General features: G+C 41.0%; 1 protein-coding gene across 1 annotated transcript in view; it reads left to right on the top strand.

The window, feature by feature from the left end:
• Positions 1-8,633, top strand: part of KIAA1549 (KIAA1549 ortholog) — a gene marked incomplete at its 5' end in the record, with an annotated part of 74,611 nt that extends 65,978 nt beyond the window's left edge. The window contains 2 exons of the mRNA XM_088521683.1: positions 1,838-1,992; positions 7,075-8,633. Coding sequence (XP_088377809.1) covers positions 1,838-1,992; positions 7,075-7,329 — 410 coding nt within the window. The remainder of the gene's footprint in view (positions 1-1,837; positions 1,993-7,074) is intronic.
• Positions 8,634-16,270: the final 7,637 nt, after the last annotated feature.

Below are 16,270 nucleotides of genomic sequence, written 5' to 3'. Positions count from 1 at the left end.
AACTGAGGGTGCCTCTGACACATGGTTCTTCAGCTACAACACTTGAAATGTGACCCTTGTCTTCAACTGCCAAAAAAAAGTGATCATGAAGTGATAGTGAGGCCAAAGCTAGGCCTTGGCTCGGGCTGGCTTTTATGTACATTCGACCTCATGGAAAAAGGCAGTGCTTTGCCAGTTTTTGTTAGGGTTTTGCAAGCCTTGGTTATCCCACAGTGTAGGGATAAAAAAAAAATCCTGTGTGAATAGAAAATAACTAAATTGTTTTATAGTACACAGTGACTTTCCATTGCAAGTCTTTGTTTTATTCTAAATGAGCTAATTGATGCATTCCAAATCAGCCTGCCAAAGAAACTTTTTTTTGTACTTCTCTGTATACTCACTAAAACGTCCTGCCTTTATGCCCTCATTTCTAGGAAAGGCAATGAAAAATATAGTGTCTGAAGATTCCATCTATTGCTGCTATCCCCTAAGAAATCTTCTTTCCAGATTTGGATTTACGAGCCCTGGTGATTGCTGTGGAAATTGTAATGAATAAGATTCCAGCATCACGTGGCCATTAAGCAGCAAACAGTGATTTATAGGAATGAAAGGTTCTGTTATCTAAATGCCACAGTTTCTCTGAGAGAAATATGTTATTCCAAGAGAGTTGAAAAGAACTGAAAATGTGATCAGACACTTTAGCCATAGTCCTAATTTTGATGGTTGCTCACCTCTCACTATAATTGTGAAGTGAATGAGAAAGACAAGGATGTGGTAACTGTTATTATTTAACGCTGAATATTTTATCCTCTGATTCACATTATTTTATATATGTTTGTGTATCTTCTGCTTTTAAATGTGGGGTGAATTAAGATTATTTTCTGCCATTTTCCTGCATAAGTAAGTGCAGATATCAAATTTGTGAAATATCAGTTGTGGGGTTTTTTTAGAGTGGAATACATAAAAATGAACTGACATCAACTAAATCACACTGAATCACACTGCTGATTTTGTCTTTTCCTCCCTTTTTGTGAGTGTGCACACACATACATTTTTCTGTTATGTATCTGTGAGTTTATTAAATGTTTTGTTTCTGATGTGCTTATAAATTTGTATCCCTGTGGGAAAGAATTTGGGAGTGAAAAGGAAAGCTGACGTGTTGCTACATATCTCCTGCAGTTAATGATGGTGGCTGTTCTTGCATGTGTTTGAAAGCAATGGGGAGGAAAGGCAAAGGGAGGGAAAAGGAGGAGATTAGCTTTCAGGCTGAATTAATGAAGGAGATACAGTGTGTTCTGACCTTCTCTTAGTGGCAGCATCATTTAATGTTTAACCATAAAGCAAAGCTGAAAGAACTGTGCTCTTACATACTCATGTGTTTTATTCTTCTGAGGGCTGGACTAGAAAGCAGTCTAGAGAGTTAGGGTCTTGCCAGTGTGATGCAAATAAGGTGTGCCACCGTAGCAAATGTCTTCTCTTTGCTGCTAAGTGGTTTACATGAAAGCATTGCCAGGGCTTTCAATAAACACTCCTGTGGAAAGAGCTGACATGCTTGTGGAGCAGAGTGCAGTCCATGTCTGAGGTACAAGTATCTCAACCTCTTGCTTCAGTGCAGTGGCAATGAAAAGCATCACACTCAAATGGACTGCCCAAAATGCACGTAACTTTTCTCTTTATTCTGCACTGGTAGCCTTCTTTCTGCTGATTTTCTTTATTTTTATATATAATTTACACAGAAACAGAGCTCCACTTTCTTCTTGTCTTCTGCTTCCAACAACGTTTTATATTGTCATTTGTCTGCCCTACAAACCTAACTGTGTATAAAGATGAAAAAAAAAACCCAATATTTGCTTTTAAGGTTCTCAGATACAGCACCTCACTCAGGTGGGAATTGCTAGCAGGATCGGAGCTCAACAAGTGGAGATCCCCTCAGGCAGAGCAGGGCATGGCCAGCCGGGGGGGCCAGGGTGGCCCCAGTGCCGTGGAGAGGAGGAGTGTGCTAGGCGAGATGCAGTGAGTACTGTGTTACACATTTGCATAGTTTCCGAAGTAGTGATATGCTCGGGTATTTTTTTTTTCTTGCATTACTGTTTGGAACTTTTTTTCCCTTGGAATACTTTCAGTTGCTTCTCTGACATTCTTTGCTTTGCTCTTCGAACCTTCGTTAGCTCTTCTAACTTTTGCCTCTTGCTTTTGCTGCTCTTTCGCCTCTGCTTCTTTCTAACTGCTTTCTGTTGCTCTACCCTAAGCTTTTTTTTTTCAATCCGTTGAGGCCTTCACTCATTAATTGCAGTTCCCCATGTTCTGCTTTTGAACTCCAGCAGAGGTGGAGACTGTTTTCCATTTTCCTCTTTGATACCATTATAGGTAGACAAAAACTGAATTAAATCATCCCTGACTACCTTCCCGTTTTGGCTTGGTATAGTTCTTTTTTCTTCCATATCAGTGCATAACAACAATCATAGAGTAAGGTGCATACTTCTACATAGCAGCAGAGGTGATTCTAATGAGTTACTTTCCTAGCTTCAGTCAGCAGGATGTGGTAGATCAATACATATTAGTTTACGGTGTTGCCTAGGCAGCCCTCCTGTTTTCACATTCTTGGCAATGCTGCCTCTGGAGATAGACACTTCTGATGGAGCCAGGCTTGGAAAGAGTGTATGGCCTTTCCAGGAAAGATAGGGTGTCTGCAGCTGGTCACTGTCTGATGTACTTGCATCTGGAAGCATCTTGAAGTAGTCTTGAGGGTGACACCTCTATGCTCTTTCTTTTTTAGGCCCTTCCTAAAGTTACCATTTTCTGCTTGCTTTGTTAAGGAAGGAAAAAGGTCTGCTGCTTCTGTGTATTTACAGCAGTGTGTGTTCCTGTGACAAGGGCACTATCTTAGCATTTATTTTCAGTATTGCACGATTCTAAGGGCTCTACAGAAGAAAAATGGGCCTCATCTTTAGTTTTTCTTGGACCTGAGCTTCTGCAACTCCAACTGACCTGGAGAGGAGCAGGGTGCAGTGTTTGAGAACTGGATGCAGTAGAGGATAAACTTACTAATTCTGTTCAAAAGTATTAACTGTCAAAGCCAAAAGATGGTTTTGCCTAACTGAACTCACTATTTGTGCTAACAGCTGTACTATCTGAGTGCATGAGCATTGCAATTTTAATTTAGATGTAGAAGAGCATTCACAGGAGGGATCTTAGTGTCTCTCCTGGTCGATCTTCAGGGGCATTTCTAGGTTCTGTTCCTTGGCAGCCCTCATCATTTGTCTTCCATTCCCAAAAGTGGCTCTGCTTTCATAGGTCTGTGAGCCTCTCCCGCAGAGCTCCCCAGGTGCATGTTGAATCTTTACATTGTTAAGATTTATTACCTCTAATGTTAATGTATTACTGAAAACTCAGTCAGAAAAAGGGCCCCGTGAGCTGAGACACAATATGCAAGCACTCGTTTTGACAACAGTTACCCGTACAACTTCACAGCTTTGGCTGCCATTTCATATGGGCACTTGTCACTTCACTCTGGGTTTGCTTTCTTTTAACTAATGGGATTTTAAACATTTTGGCTTTGACAGAACTTTTTGGTTGCTGCAGTTGATATGTTACTGCGTTTTGATTTTTTTTCAGTTGAAAAATGGAGATTATAATAAGATTAAAACTATATGGAGTATAGTGTCTGTTAGTTGTAACAGGTCTTACCTAGTGCCTATACGTTGCTTTTCCCATAAGAATTTCCTTCTTTCTTGCAAAGGATAATTTCCTTTAATAATAATAATAATTTCCTAATTCCTTGCAAAGGATAATAGGTAAACAAAAAACATTGTTAGACGAGTCCTAGCCTTGTTTCCTATAATAAACTAAAGTACTCTCAGAGTTTGGTTTCCTTCACTATGGCAGAGCTCTAAACTTCTCCTTCCTCCTTATGGAGGTATGAAAGTTAAGCTCCTTATGGTGCTGTATTCAGCTGATCTTCTGTCAGCAATATTCCTGTATTGTTTCCCTCATTTGGTGCAAGTTTCTAAAATTAACCTCTTGCAGCTAGGAAGAGCTGAGCTGGAGTGCCCTGGTCACCCCTAAACCCAAATCGGATCTGCATTTGCGTTCCAGCAGTGGCCTTTCTCCTCTAAGTAGTCTCACCTGTAGGTCCTGTAGTGGCACCCTCTGATTTTCCACTGGCATTTGATCTCTTGCCTGTGCTTCCTGACCCAAAGTCAGCATGCAGTTACCATCAGCTCACCGAATTTCTCTGTCTAGAGGGCCTGAGCAACCAGGGCAAGTCGCAGCATTTCCTCACCTGGCAGAAGACACTGAGCAAGGGGTCGCTGAGCAGCAGAACTAACGAAGAGTTGATTTTAGTCTTACAGCTTTGTGTACTGCCCTGCATATCTCTGCCTTCCCACCACCACCTGGCAGCCCCTTCTATCCATCCACAAACCCTGTATCTCTCCACTGCAGTGCTCAAGTCTTCTCCAGCTTTCCCATGTTCCTCCAAGTCACCCATTCCCTTCTCCTTTATTTTTATTCCAATGAATTCCCTCCCTCCCTCTACCCCAAACCGTCTCAAACTACTGCCACTTGTCACTGTGTTCCCATTACTGGTGCATGTGAAATAGATATTGACTGGCTCTGGGCTCTGTCAGGCACAGCTGGGCACATCCTAACATGCCTTTCCTCACTATATCTAATCGGCTGCCTGTTTTTTTATGAAACTTATAATACATGTGTATGTTTATATATAAATGTTTTTTTTCTATTTCTACATATATAAATAGTGTATGTGTATACATATACATATATAAATAGTGTATGTACTATATATGTACATATATGTATATGTATACACATGCACCAATATATACTGAAGAGCAGTTTTTGATATCACTCCCTACATCATTTTCACTTGAAACTGGCCAGAAAATTCAACAACTAAGTGGAGATGAACAAATAGACCCCATGATCTTATAAATCTTATTTCCTTAAGAAACAATGCTAAAAAAACCCAAAGTATTATTTTTACTTACTGCCAAAATAGAATTTATTATGAGGAAGGGAGGATTCTAACTGGAAGAAGATTCAGTATAGATATTTTTGTCAATTAGCTCATATATAATATAAAAATATATGTATATAAATGTATATAAAATATAATTTAAGTACATAAAATCGTATATACTGTTATATATGTAAATATACATCTTATGTATAAATATATATTTCTTTTTTAAAAAGAAATGCAAAAAAGAGAAAGCAGAAAATTTTCCATCCTTTTTACTGATGGGCTGTTTTGCTATTATAATGCTGGACAGATAAGCTTTCTAAACTGATCTGTGTTTTTGAAAGTCCTCGAACTTGTTTAATTCTGATGTTAAGCATTAGATTACAAACATATGTACTGTTATTTTTATGAGCTATTTAAGAAAGTTTCGGTATCCTTAATGTTAAAAAGTAGCTACTGTTGTTGGCAGATGTTCTAACTTCCCCTAGGAAACCATTCTTATGGTACTAACTCAGTGCTGTAGGAGATAGGAGCTGAATCAAATAGTTGTTTTAATGTGAAAGTAACCTGAGCACAATTTAATTTGCCTTTAAGGCTCATGTGTCAAGGAATTACTGTTTTTAATTTTTTTATATCATCTCTTCTCTCTAAACCCACAGAGTACTTGCCAGGTTTGCTAACTCAAGACTGCACATGAAAAGTAGTTTCAGGTTTCAGTGCAATAATTTGGAACAGTCAAGAGAACTATTCATTCCTTGCTAATATTAAAATCATCTGCCTTTTGTAAGAAGTAAGAGCAGATGTAACGTGGAAACCCTTCTTTACCCACCATTCTTCTATTAAAGCTTCTTTTCCTCTTATCTCTCCCCTCACGTTAAACGTGCAAGTGATCTGTGCTGCACGTGAGCTGTGCAGGAGAGTCAGAGGGCGTTACTAGTTCAGCTGTGAACCAGATGGCTCAGGTGTTTTCTCATTCATATTGTGAGACCTAAAGCAGCGTATTCTCCTGCCTTTTTGTTTCTCGCTTGCTACAGTCACAGCAGGTCCCCCCATTTTCCCCAGACTCTCCTCTGTTAATACCTGCATTCCCCTTCCCCCTTCTCTGGTAGGCTTCTCATAGCTGACCTTGCATTAATTTCTTCTCTCACCAGGTTGCCCTCCTTTCTGCTACTTAATGCTTATCTGCAGAGGAAGTTAGTGCTCCCTGAACGGTGACACCTGTGACCTGAGCACAGGCTCTTGGAGAGGGGACGGTGCCGCTTTCGCTCCCATCTGTGCCCAGGGTTTCCCTTGGGCTGTGTCTCAGCCTTCACAGATACCAGCCAAAACAAAACACCTCCTTTAGGGATCACAGCTGGAAGTTAGGATGTCAAAACATACTCTGGCTTGTGTCTACACTGGGAGTCGATACAGTCACTTAGTGTACTGTAAATTCATCCACTTGGTGTACTGTAACTTCGTGCTTCGTTGTAGTGTACATGTTTTTTCTCTATATGTACAAGCCCATAATTTCAGGCTTCTATTTTAATTCTCCCTTGTTTCATGAGAGAATATATGTGGCTGAGCAAAAGTAAAAGTAATTCCTTTTTACTAGATAGAGCTTGTCCCCAAATTGGGATAGTTTTTTTTCAAATGTGTAAAAGTCATCTCTAGAGTATGGGAAATTTAATCTATCTGATTTGAATAATTTTCTCCTGCTGCTTCTTCTGAAAAATGATACCTGGGAAGATAGTGTTTTTCCCACTGACTTCTATGAAGTTTGTGGCATAGCAATGAAAGCAAAGCCAGCTCCCTTGTGTAATTGCAGTTCTGTGTTTTTTCTCCCCACCTTCTCCCAGTAAAAGTATCAGAGAGTAGGAGAAGGCCAGATTTCCTGTGAACATTCAAAGCAACTTTAAAATTCCTTGAGTTTGAGGCAGTCCAAGCAATTTTACGTATGCTTGTTGTTTTGTGCTCCATAGAGGAATCGTTCATTCATATGAAGGAACAGTGGCAGCAGATAGAAGCATCTCCATGCTGCTTTCCCTCTGTTCTTTGCCCTTTTGCTTTCTTGCCTTTTCTGGGATAATCCTGTTTGCTGGGAGTACAATAATGCTTTCTACTTTTTCCAGACGCATATGCATGGACACCAAGAATATTCCTCCTCACCAGTATTCCAGATGCCGAGGACTTCAGCCAGGCAGCCTTCGGCACCCCCTGCTCAGCTTCCACACAACAGCCTTCAGGGCCAGGGCCTTTGCTACACCACCAGTTCCACTGAGGACCTCCAGCCGGGTCACTCTTCAGCCTCTCTTATAAAAGCAATTAGAGAAGAACTTCTACGACTTTCTCAGAAACAGGCAACAGTGCAGAACTTCCATAGTTGATTTAGCATTCTCTTGCAAATCTGCCTCGTATCTGCTTCCTATGGAAGTAAAGAGTTAAAGGAAATCAGCAATGTTATTCTCTCAAAAGAATGAACTCTCACAACTCTTTTGACAGCACTCTGGAAAAAAAGAAAAAAGCTGCAAAATGAGGATAGTAAGGGGAGCCTGGAGAGAAACAGGGGAAGTCATCAGCGTCATTGCAAGCAGTTCAATCAGCAAATATTATGGTGCTTCTCCTCTCTCCCCACCCTCATTCAACCTAACAAACAAAACTTACGGTCAAGAAGTCAACCCTCCAACAACAAAAAAATCACAGGAACAAAGTCCAAGCATAGTAGACTCCTTTTTCTAAGGAAAAAGGCAAAGGTTTGCATGAACTGAGATGACATTTTGCAAGAGGTTACATGTATTCTGATCTCTCCAGTGTTTATGGGGAACTGTTTTGTGTTGCTGTTCTTCAGGATGACTGTATCAAATCTGGGGTGTTGAAGGTGCGATCCCACGTAAGAATCACTTTGGTTGACAATAACAATAGGACTACTTAGAATAAAAGGATTTTTGAGCAACTTCTAACAAACTGGAACAGTAATTGTTATAGGTTTGTGCTTCCGAATGGAGCTACCCTCTTCACTCTTCCTTGTTTTCCTTCTGGTGCTGAAGCTTCAAGTGTTCCTTCATCTTCAATGTTTGCAAAGTGAAACATTGGCCTTGTATAACTAAGAAAATACTTGTAGACTCATTCAGGCTGGAAAAACAAAGCAAGACATCCAAACAGAAAAGGCTTGGTATTTATTTTGTTTAAAATTATTGAAAGCTAGGTGAGAAATACTTAGCCATGACTGAATTTGGGGAATTGTGTATGTATATCTTTAAAAAATATATTTACAAACGATACGCTCTTGTAAAACCAGTGATAAAATATTGCCACTGTGTAGTTTGCTTTGTGTACAGAAAGCAAGCCAGCCTGACTGGTACAGGGTCACCAGCATTAAGTTATAAATTGATGTCCTAAATCATTACTTATGTTTGGATCTGAATAATTTTAGTGAAAGTCAGTGACAGTTTAGAGCATTAACATAGGCTTAGATTTGCAGTTTTGAGACATTTTCTATATTTATACCTGTTTCCACTGTCCCTTGGGACAAAGGGTAAGCATTATCCCCATGGTAAGAATGGTACGTGCCATGGAGCTGTTTGTCACTTTTTTTTTTCCAGAGTTTTAATTTAATATTAGCTATGAATTTACTAATACTTGGCCATTGCATAACTGTAACTGACATAATACATGTGAGAATTTTAATTAAGTTGTCATTCCTTGGAGTGTTTTTATTTTCAGATCAGACTTAACTAAAAGCTAACAAGGTAGCACAGAGAATAGAGGGTAAGCTTAGTGTTTCTAAGGAGGCCTAGGAGCCTTGTGCTGTGAAAACGATGAGCAAAAACGCTCAGTGCTATAATTTGGGTATGTCCAACACTGGAAGTGGATAATAGTCATAAAAGGTCATAAAGATCCTAAAAGGTTGTGTGCCAAGAAGATCACTGGGATTTACCAGGACAGGGCTGGGTTTGCCTCACTTTGGTAGGAACAGCAGTGGTAAAGTGCAGGTGTGTAACTGGCGCCGGACAGGCGCTTTGGCTTCCGACTGTTTCCCGGTTCCTGTGCATGGTTCAGGAGCTGCGACGGGACAAATTCGAAATGCAGTGGAGACGGGTAGAGGGATGCCACGGAAGAAGCTCGTGTACCTTGTTCATGGAATATGTATGTAGTGTCATTTGTTGCCAAAGCTAGGAAGCAGCTGGCAGCTCACTGATATGGAAAACAGCATGGCCTGCTCTTTCCTCGCTTTATTAGGAAGTGAAGTTATTCTTTGGTTTCTCCAAGTTCATCAAAAAGCTGTATAAAATTTATTGTCCTAGTGGACACTGGTTGAAGTTGGAATCAAGCCAACCTAGAGGTACTGCAGGTCATTTGTATGAATATTTTTTAAGCTCTTTGTCTGATGGATCAATTCTACCATAAAAATAAAGGAGTATTAGTTTTCTACCAAGTTTGTAACGAGGAACACTGCTGATACTTTGAAGAGGAACTTTTGAAGCAGATTCAAAAAAAGAGAGGTTTTGCCGAATGAAGAGTTGAAGAGTGTATCAGATGATGTTCACTGGGTTTGTTTTTCTTTTTAATTGCTGAAGACTGTGTGTGTTTTTGTAAAGACTCTTTCCTTCCCAGCCCAGATAGTTCCCCAGATTAATTATGTAGTGAAGTCAAGAGTTGTGTGCTTATAACAGCAGCCTCTAATTATGGAAATTATCATGGAGTAATTAGCACATTACTGTAACTTCATGTCAAGAAAATGTGGGGTTCTAGAAAAGCATTTCATTATCTGTGTGCTGGCTCCAGCTGCTCAAATTTAATAAGGAATATGGAATAAGAGCTTTAAAACTTATAGACACTGATACTATTTCATCCTTTGTTTGTGCTAGTGATGGTGATGCCTATTGTATTCAGTCATTTTATATTTGGAAGAATATCTTTTCTATTTCTTTCTAGTCCCAAATATTGCAAAGAACTTACAAAGTTCTAGATAAATAAGAGAGGCCTTCTTTGATTCTTTTTAAAAAAATTCCCCTTAAAACAAGTTGACAAATAAGGATGATAAAGAAGCTGCAAAGCTGTTTTTGGAAGTTCTGTTCTTGAACCGGTTAGAGATTTGCTGTCCATGAGGAAGTGGCATGGCAAACTCTGTATATTCATATAGTAAAACAGATAGTACATAGGGCATTAAATATTTTGGTTCCAAGGATGGTCTTAACACTTTCTGCAGCTGTGGGAAAGCTGTTCTTTTTTCATGTACTACAAAAGGACTCTGGTATGTGCCCAAATGCCTGTCTTTCTGCTTGGCAATCCAGGGAGAAAATCTGCATGCTTCTGCATCCCCGTGGGCATGAGCTTTTTTGCTAATTAATTTTGATTGCCCTATTAAAAGAAAAAAAAAGTTTTAAATTTTAAAGTTTCCTGAATTCATAGCATCTGTTGGTGAATCCACCAAAACTGATCTGTTGAGAAGTTGGTACAGGCACAGAAGACTGTGTTACAAGCACTTACATCCATTTCCCCGCCTAAATGATCTGATTCATGGAATCCTCAGACTCTTGTGTTTCTTCACAGGTTCCCTTGACAGTTTTGTTTAGTCTGTGTTGGTTTGGCATATAGAGGAAAATGTTGAAATGAGAGCTAAGTAATTGGGGCTGGTTGGTTTGCTTTCCCTTTCCTTTCCTAGAGGCTTCTAGCCTGCTTCCTGGTTATCTTTGGAACTAAGTGATGTTTTGTAATTCTTTCTCATACATTTGATTCAAAAAGCGGGCCATACTTCATTTCTCTACTACTATGTAATACATAGTCCTGTCAGTGACTGTGGGGATTTATTCGGGGAAAGAGAACTTCATTTTTAGAGGGATTCAGTTCTGGGCGTTCTTTGTTTTGAGGGATTTTGAGTCCATAGATGAGGGACTCAGCATGCTGCTTTTTTGCACTTTTCAGCAGTAAGAGGGATTTTCATCTTCCTGTTTTCCAGCTTAACAAGATCCTCTCATATTTCAGCTCCAAGAAAAAGCACTTTCCACTCTATGCCTTATCTAGCAATTCTTCTCCATTAACAGGTAGCAGTCTTTGGAAAAAAAAAAAAGCCTATGTTAGCTACGAGCTTCAAAGTGGCAGGGTGAAGACAACTTGTGACTTTGAGGTGAGAACCTGAGCCGTATTTTTGCACCAGCAAAGAAATAAACATCTTCCAAAGAAATTCCCTGAATGGCACCTTTGGGTGTTTTCTCAATGAGGTCACAAAGCTGAGAGCTGATTAAAAGAAAATCGGTGACATCTGATTGTCAGAAGTCAAAAAGCATCAACCAGGTGTCCAGGACTGCCTGCAACTTTGCATTAAATCCTGGGGAATTCCCCTTGTGTCCTCCAAGCCAATCGCATAACATAACCTCTCTGCACAGGCCTTCCCCACCAACAGTTCTGGTCTGCACAAGTGAGGAACATCCCTCCCAAAAGAGTTTCACCAGAATTACAGAGGTTCACCAGGATTGCAGAGCTTCTGCAGGTGCCTAAGGGGTGTCTAGAGGTGCCCTGTGAGTGTGACAGAGCACAGGGACTGGCTGCCCAGTGAGGTTGTGGAGGCTTCTTCTCTGGAGATGTTCAAATGCTCTTGGATGTGACCCTGTGCCACGTGCTCTAGGTGACCCTGCTTGGAGTTGGCCTAGGTGATCTCCAAAGGCCCCATCCAACCTTACTCATGCTGTGATTCTGTCTAGAGAAAATAAGTGGATCTAAAGTGCTTAAACATAGAAAGAAAAAATCAGTTCCCTTATGTCTCTGTTTCTGTGAGATTTTTATTAAAAAATGAAGGAAAAAAAAAAGCCTGGGGACATATGCTACTGTCATCACTATGCTGCTGTTCATATATTTCAATATTTGTAGGTTCTAAATGCTGGGTAAGGAGAAATTAGGAAAGAAAAATATTGGCAATGCTGACAAAGACTCTATAGTTTTCCAATATTTTGGCATGAGTTTGGCTGCTTGAAAGGTCTGTTATTTCTATGGAGAGTGTCATATGAAATGAAGCTTATGTCAGAAGTAGTACTGACAAAATGCTTTTCCAACAGATATGCTCCTTGTGTGTACTCAGATCTCCTGTCTTTAAATGCTGGAAAAGTGCACCCTGAGAATAAGAAATTTGAGAATCGTTGTCTTTTTTTTTCTTTTTTTTTTTTTTAGATACTCTCCCAGAGTAGAACTGGAGTCCTGTGAATGTTAGACTGATCGATAAAGACGTTACATTAGTGCTCTAAAAGTATGCATTTCTCTGTCTTTCATATTTTGTAGAGCTGGAATGTTTTGTCTTATTTTTGTCTCTTTCTTTTAATACTTTTTTCACATTGAATACTGTCTAATGTATACAGCTCCCGTGAAGCACTGCGTCCTGTACTTGTGACCGCTTCTCCTGAGGCTTCTCAAAGTCATTTTGCTCATCCAGCATATTTATATGAATTCTATAATGCTGTGTATGACTTGAAAGCAGTAGCTGGAGATTTCTTCATGCGTCAGGTAAAGTTTCTTCATATTCAAGAGAATATTAGCACAGTGTTATGTTCAGCAATTGAAATTCCACCTCTTTTGGTTCTGAAACATAGAACCAAACGAAGCTGGACAAAAGAAAATGTAATTTTTTTGGTTTCTAATTATCAATCACAAAGATTTTATCCTTGGATAAAAGGATAAAAAGGATATTTGAGGATATAGAGGAAATAGGATTTTTGAGGAAATGGAAAGGAGGATTTGAGAAAATTAGAGGATGTTTGAGGAAATAGGAGATAAAACCGTGAATTAGCCACAATCAGTACACAGTTGCCAAATATGAATTTGATGAAATCCTATGAAGTACAGGTGATCCAAACATACATAAACAGCTCCATGCAATCCTATAAAATCGTCTCCGGTTCGTAGCCTTACATTTTGCATGTAACTCTTCTTATTAAGCATTTCCATGGATGAATTCAGTCGTCAGGACAGTTTCTTTCTCTCGACTTGATGGATGGTTTGAACAGGAGCACTCCAGTAATTTGAGACTAAAACTGAGAAATCTCCCATTCAGGGGATTTCTAGGTGCACAATCTCATATTTACATTATATGTACATTCTGCTACACTCTACTGTGACGTGGAAGACACTTGCCAGGAGGCTGGAAGGCACATTCTCGCTTTTGCAGCGGCTATGGTAAAACTGCAAAAATTCAAGAGAAGTTGTTAGTGGCTTCCAGCAGGCCACATCAGGGGCACAGCGTGGCCTCACAGTAATCCCCCTTCTGTCTGGGAGCCAAGAAGAGCGCCTCCTGTAGCTCTGTGCTTAGGATGCTCTTGACACTAGTGCCGATAAGCATTATTTAGTCCTCTTTATGTAAGGATGAATTAACCACTCTTAGCTAACACTGTCACACAACATCTTTACAAGAGCGTTGAGCATAGACCAGCTGAAGCGTGCTAACAACTTCTTGTATCAGAGGCTACGGGTTGCCACACTAGAGCTGAAGGTTTTTGAACCAGTCTGGTTTAAATGCCTGGTATGTAGAAATACTGTGGAGGGGGGACAGCCTTGCAGTGAGATGGTTTTGGGCATGTCTCTTCAGCCATTCAGACAAAGCAGCCAGAGATGTGGGTGCTTGAAGGAAACACTGTTAGTCCTTTCATTTCAAGTGGAATTTAGCTGCATGTTTAGTGATGTGGTCTGGGAATGCCACACTAGGAAAGGTGGCTGTCCCTGGGACTCAGCAACCAGTTCGTTCAGTGCACTTGTTTTATCTCTCTCTACAACTACCTTTGAAGAGGTCTTAGTGCGGCAGGGGTCCATCTCTTCTGCACAATAACTTCTGATAGGACAAGAGGAAATGGCCTCAAGTTGCACCAGGGGAGGTTCAGTTTAGACATTAGGAAACAATTCTACATGGAAAGAGTGGTGAAGCATTGGAACAGAGAGAGGGAAAAGAAAAGGAGAGGGCGGAATTGTGGATTGTTACAACCAATACTGGGTGCAGCGATGGGCAGGGAGTGAAGGGAAGAAATACAGTATACTCTTTAAACAGAGAATACTAAAGGTAAAACTAATGTGGGTAGCTGAGTTGGCTGCCAAAGAGCACAGAGGCAGCAGAAAGTTTGATGTGGAAGGATTGCTGTGCACGCCGTGCTTCCTTCTTCCCCAAGGATCTGCCACTGCAAGACAGAAATGGGCTGGAGGGGCCTTTGGTGCCACTCTGTTGCCACAGCATGTGAGAGATCTGTAAGTTTTGGAGAGATCTGTATGGTAGCATCTCCATCCAAGTGAGGTTACAAACTGCCCTGGGCTGTTTTTGTTTACCTAAAGTGGAAAACCAAGTTGTGCGTAGGAACTTTGGAGGGGGGCAAAAGAGGGGATTGTGATGGACACGATATGAGGGGTGTTTGTTTAGCTATCACTCTGCCCAAAACAGCAGTGTCCTGCAGGTTCATGTAGACAAAACATGAGTTTCTTAACTGGCAGTGGTGGAGGGAGAAAAGGAAGATTTCACAGTTAGCTTCGCTCCTTAGCTTTTATAGCTAAAGGCACCATGAAGAGCAATGTGAGGGTTTTGGAACAGAGCTTTACTTTAGTGATCCCAGAGGCTGGACAGGCATCTCTTGCTTCCTCCTGTGAATACAGAGTCTTTGTTTTTCAGAAGAAGCCAGTTTGAGGGATAGGAGAGGAGCAGAGTATCAGCAACTCATAGCAGCCTTTAGATGGGTGAGCTGCAAAATGGTTACCTGGTGTGTCTATGAATTCCTCACACATGAAGTGCAGGGGAAAAGTTTTTGTGTCTGTTGGAACTGTGATTTTTCCAAGCTTTTTAGAAATGTGGGAGTCAGAGGGACCTGGACAGACTGGACAACTGGGCGGTGAAAAACCTGATGCAGTTCAACAAGGCCAAGTGCAAGGTTCTGCACCTGGGGAGGAATAACCCCAGACACCAGTACAGGCTGGGGACCGACCTTGTGGAGAGCAGCTCTGCGGAGAAAGACCTGGGTGTCATGGTGGATGATAAGTTGACCATGAGGCAGCAGTGTGCCCTCGTGGCCAAGAAGGCCAATGGGATCCTGGGGTGCGTTAAGAAGAGCATCTCCAGCAGGTCGAGGGAGGTGATCCTGCCCCTCTACTCACCCCTGCTGAGGCCACATCTGGAGTATTGTGTCCAGTTCTGGGCTCCACAGTACAAGAGGGATGTGGAGCTGCTGGAGAGAGTCCAGCGCAGGGCCACAAGGATGATCAGGGGCCTGGAACATCTGCCCTATGAGGAGAGGCTGAGGGAGCTGGGCCTGTTCAGCCTGGAGAAGAGAAGGTCAAGAGGGGACATGAGCAGTGTCTATAAGTACCTCAAGGGAGGCAGTGAGGAGGATGGTGCTGGTCTCTTTTCAGTGGTGGCCACTGACAGAACTAGAGGTAATGGCCACAAACTGAAGCACCAAAAGTTCCACAGGAACTTAAGGAAAAAATTTTTAACAGTGAGAGTGACAGAGCCCTGGAACAGGCTGCCCAGAGAGGTTGTGGAGTCTCCTTCTCTGGAGATCTTCAAAACCCGCTCGGATGCAGTCCTGTGCCACGTGCTCTAGGTGACCCTGCGTGTGCAGGGGGGTTGGACTAGATGACCTCTAGAGGTCCCTTCCAACCTTAAGCATTCTATGACTCTATGATTCTATGCTACTGCATTGTTTATCTTGTGTTTCTTTCCAGGTGCTTGTTACAAAATAGGAGGTAGAAATTCTTTGAAAAGTATGTTCTATTCGAGCACTGAAATCTGCATTGAGCTTTTAATTCCCCAGCAGCTCCTAATACCACTGATATCACAAAACATCCTGCACATGAGGATCAGAGAGGATGGTTGCTTCCCAGGAATGAATACTTATATTTCATTCCTTTGCTATAATCAATTACAGTATTTCTCCCAAATCCTAACATTTATAACGGCTTTAGGAAACATTCTCAAAAGTCCCAGTATAGAGCACTTGTATTTTTTAATGAAATTAAGCTCTTTCCTCTGTTCTTTTCACTGCATGTCTCTCATGAGTAGGAAGCTCTGATGCTTGCCAATTTTCAACCCCTGGTGATTTTGTAAAGTGTAATCGTTGTAAAGTGCAATTGCTTAATATGTAGCTCATTCACTAAAACCCCAAGGATAGAAGCCGTGAATAATGTGAGTCATTTCCAGAGCAATGGCATCTAAGAAGATGAAGAGTCATGCATTAAGTACCAATCAATTTAGTTGTGAATTAAGTATTTTTAAAAAATCACTAGTTAGATGTGGTTGGTATTATTTCAGGGCAAAGTGAAGTAGTTGTCCTGAAATCCTGCATAGCCCCTAATGACGCTCTGTTCTGG

This window comes from Tinamus guttatus, unplaced genomic scaffold (assembly GCF_059628265.1).
Source record: "Tinamus guttatus ecotype Peru unplaced genomic scaffold, ASM5962826v1 Tinamus_guttatus_pri_ptg000125l, whole genome shotgun sequence".
Lineage (NCBI taxonomy): Eukaryota > Metazoa > Chordata > Aves > Tinamiformes > Tinamidae > Tinamus > Tinamus guttatus.
This window is presented reverse-complemented; position numbering and strand designations above follow the sequence as displayed.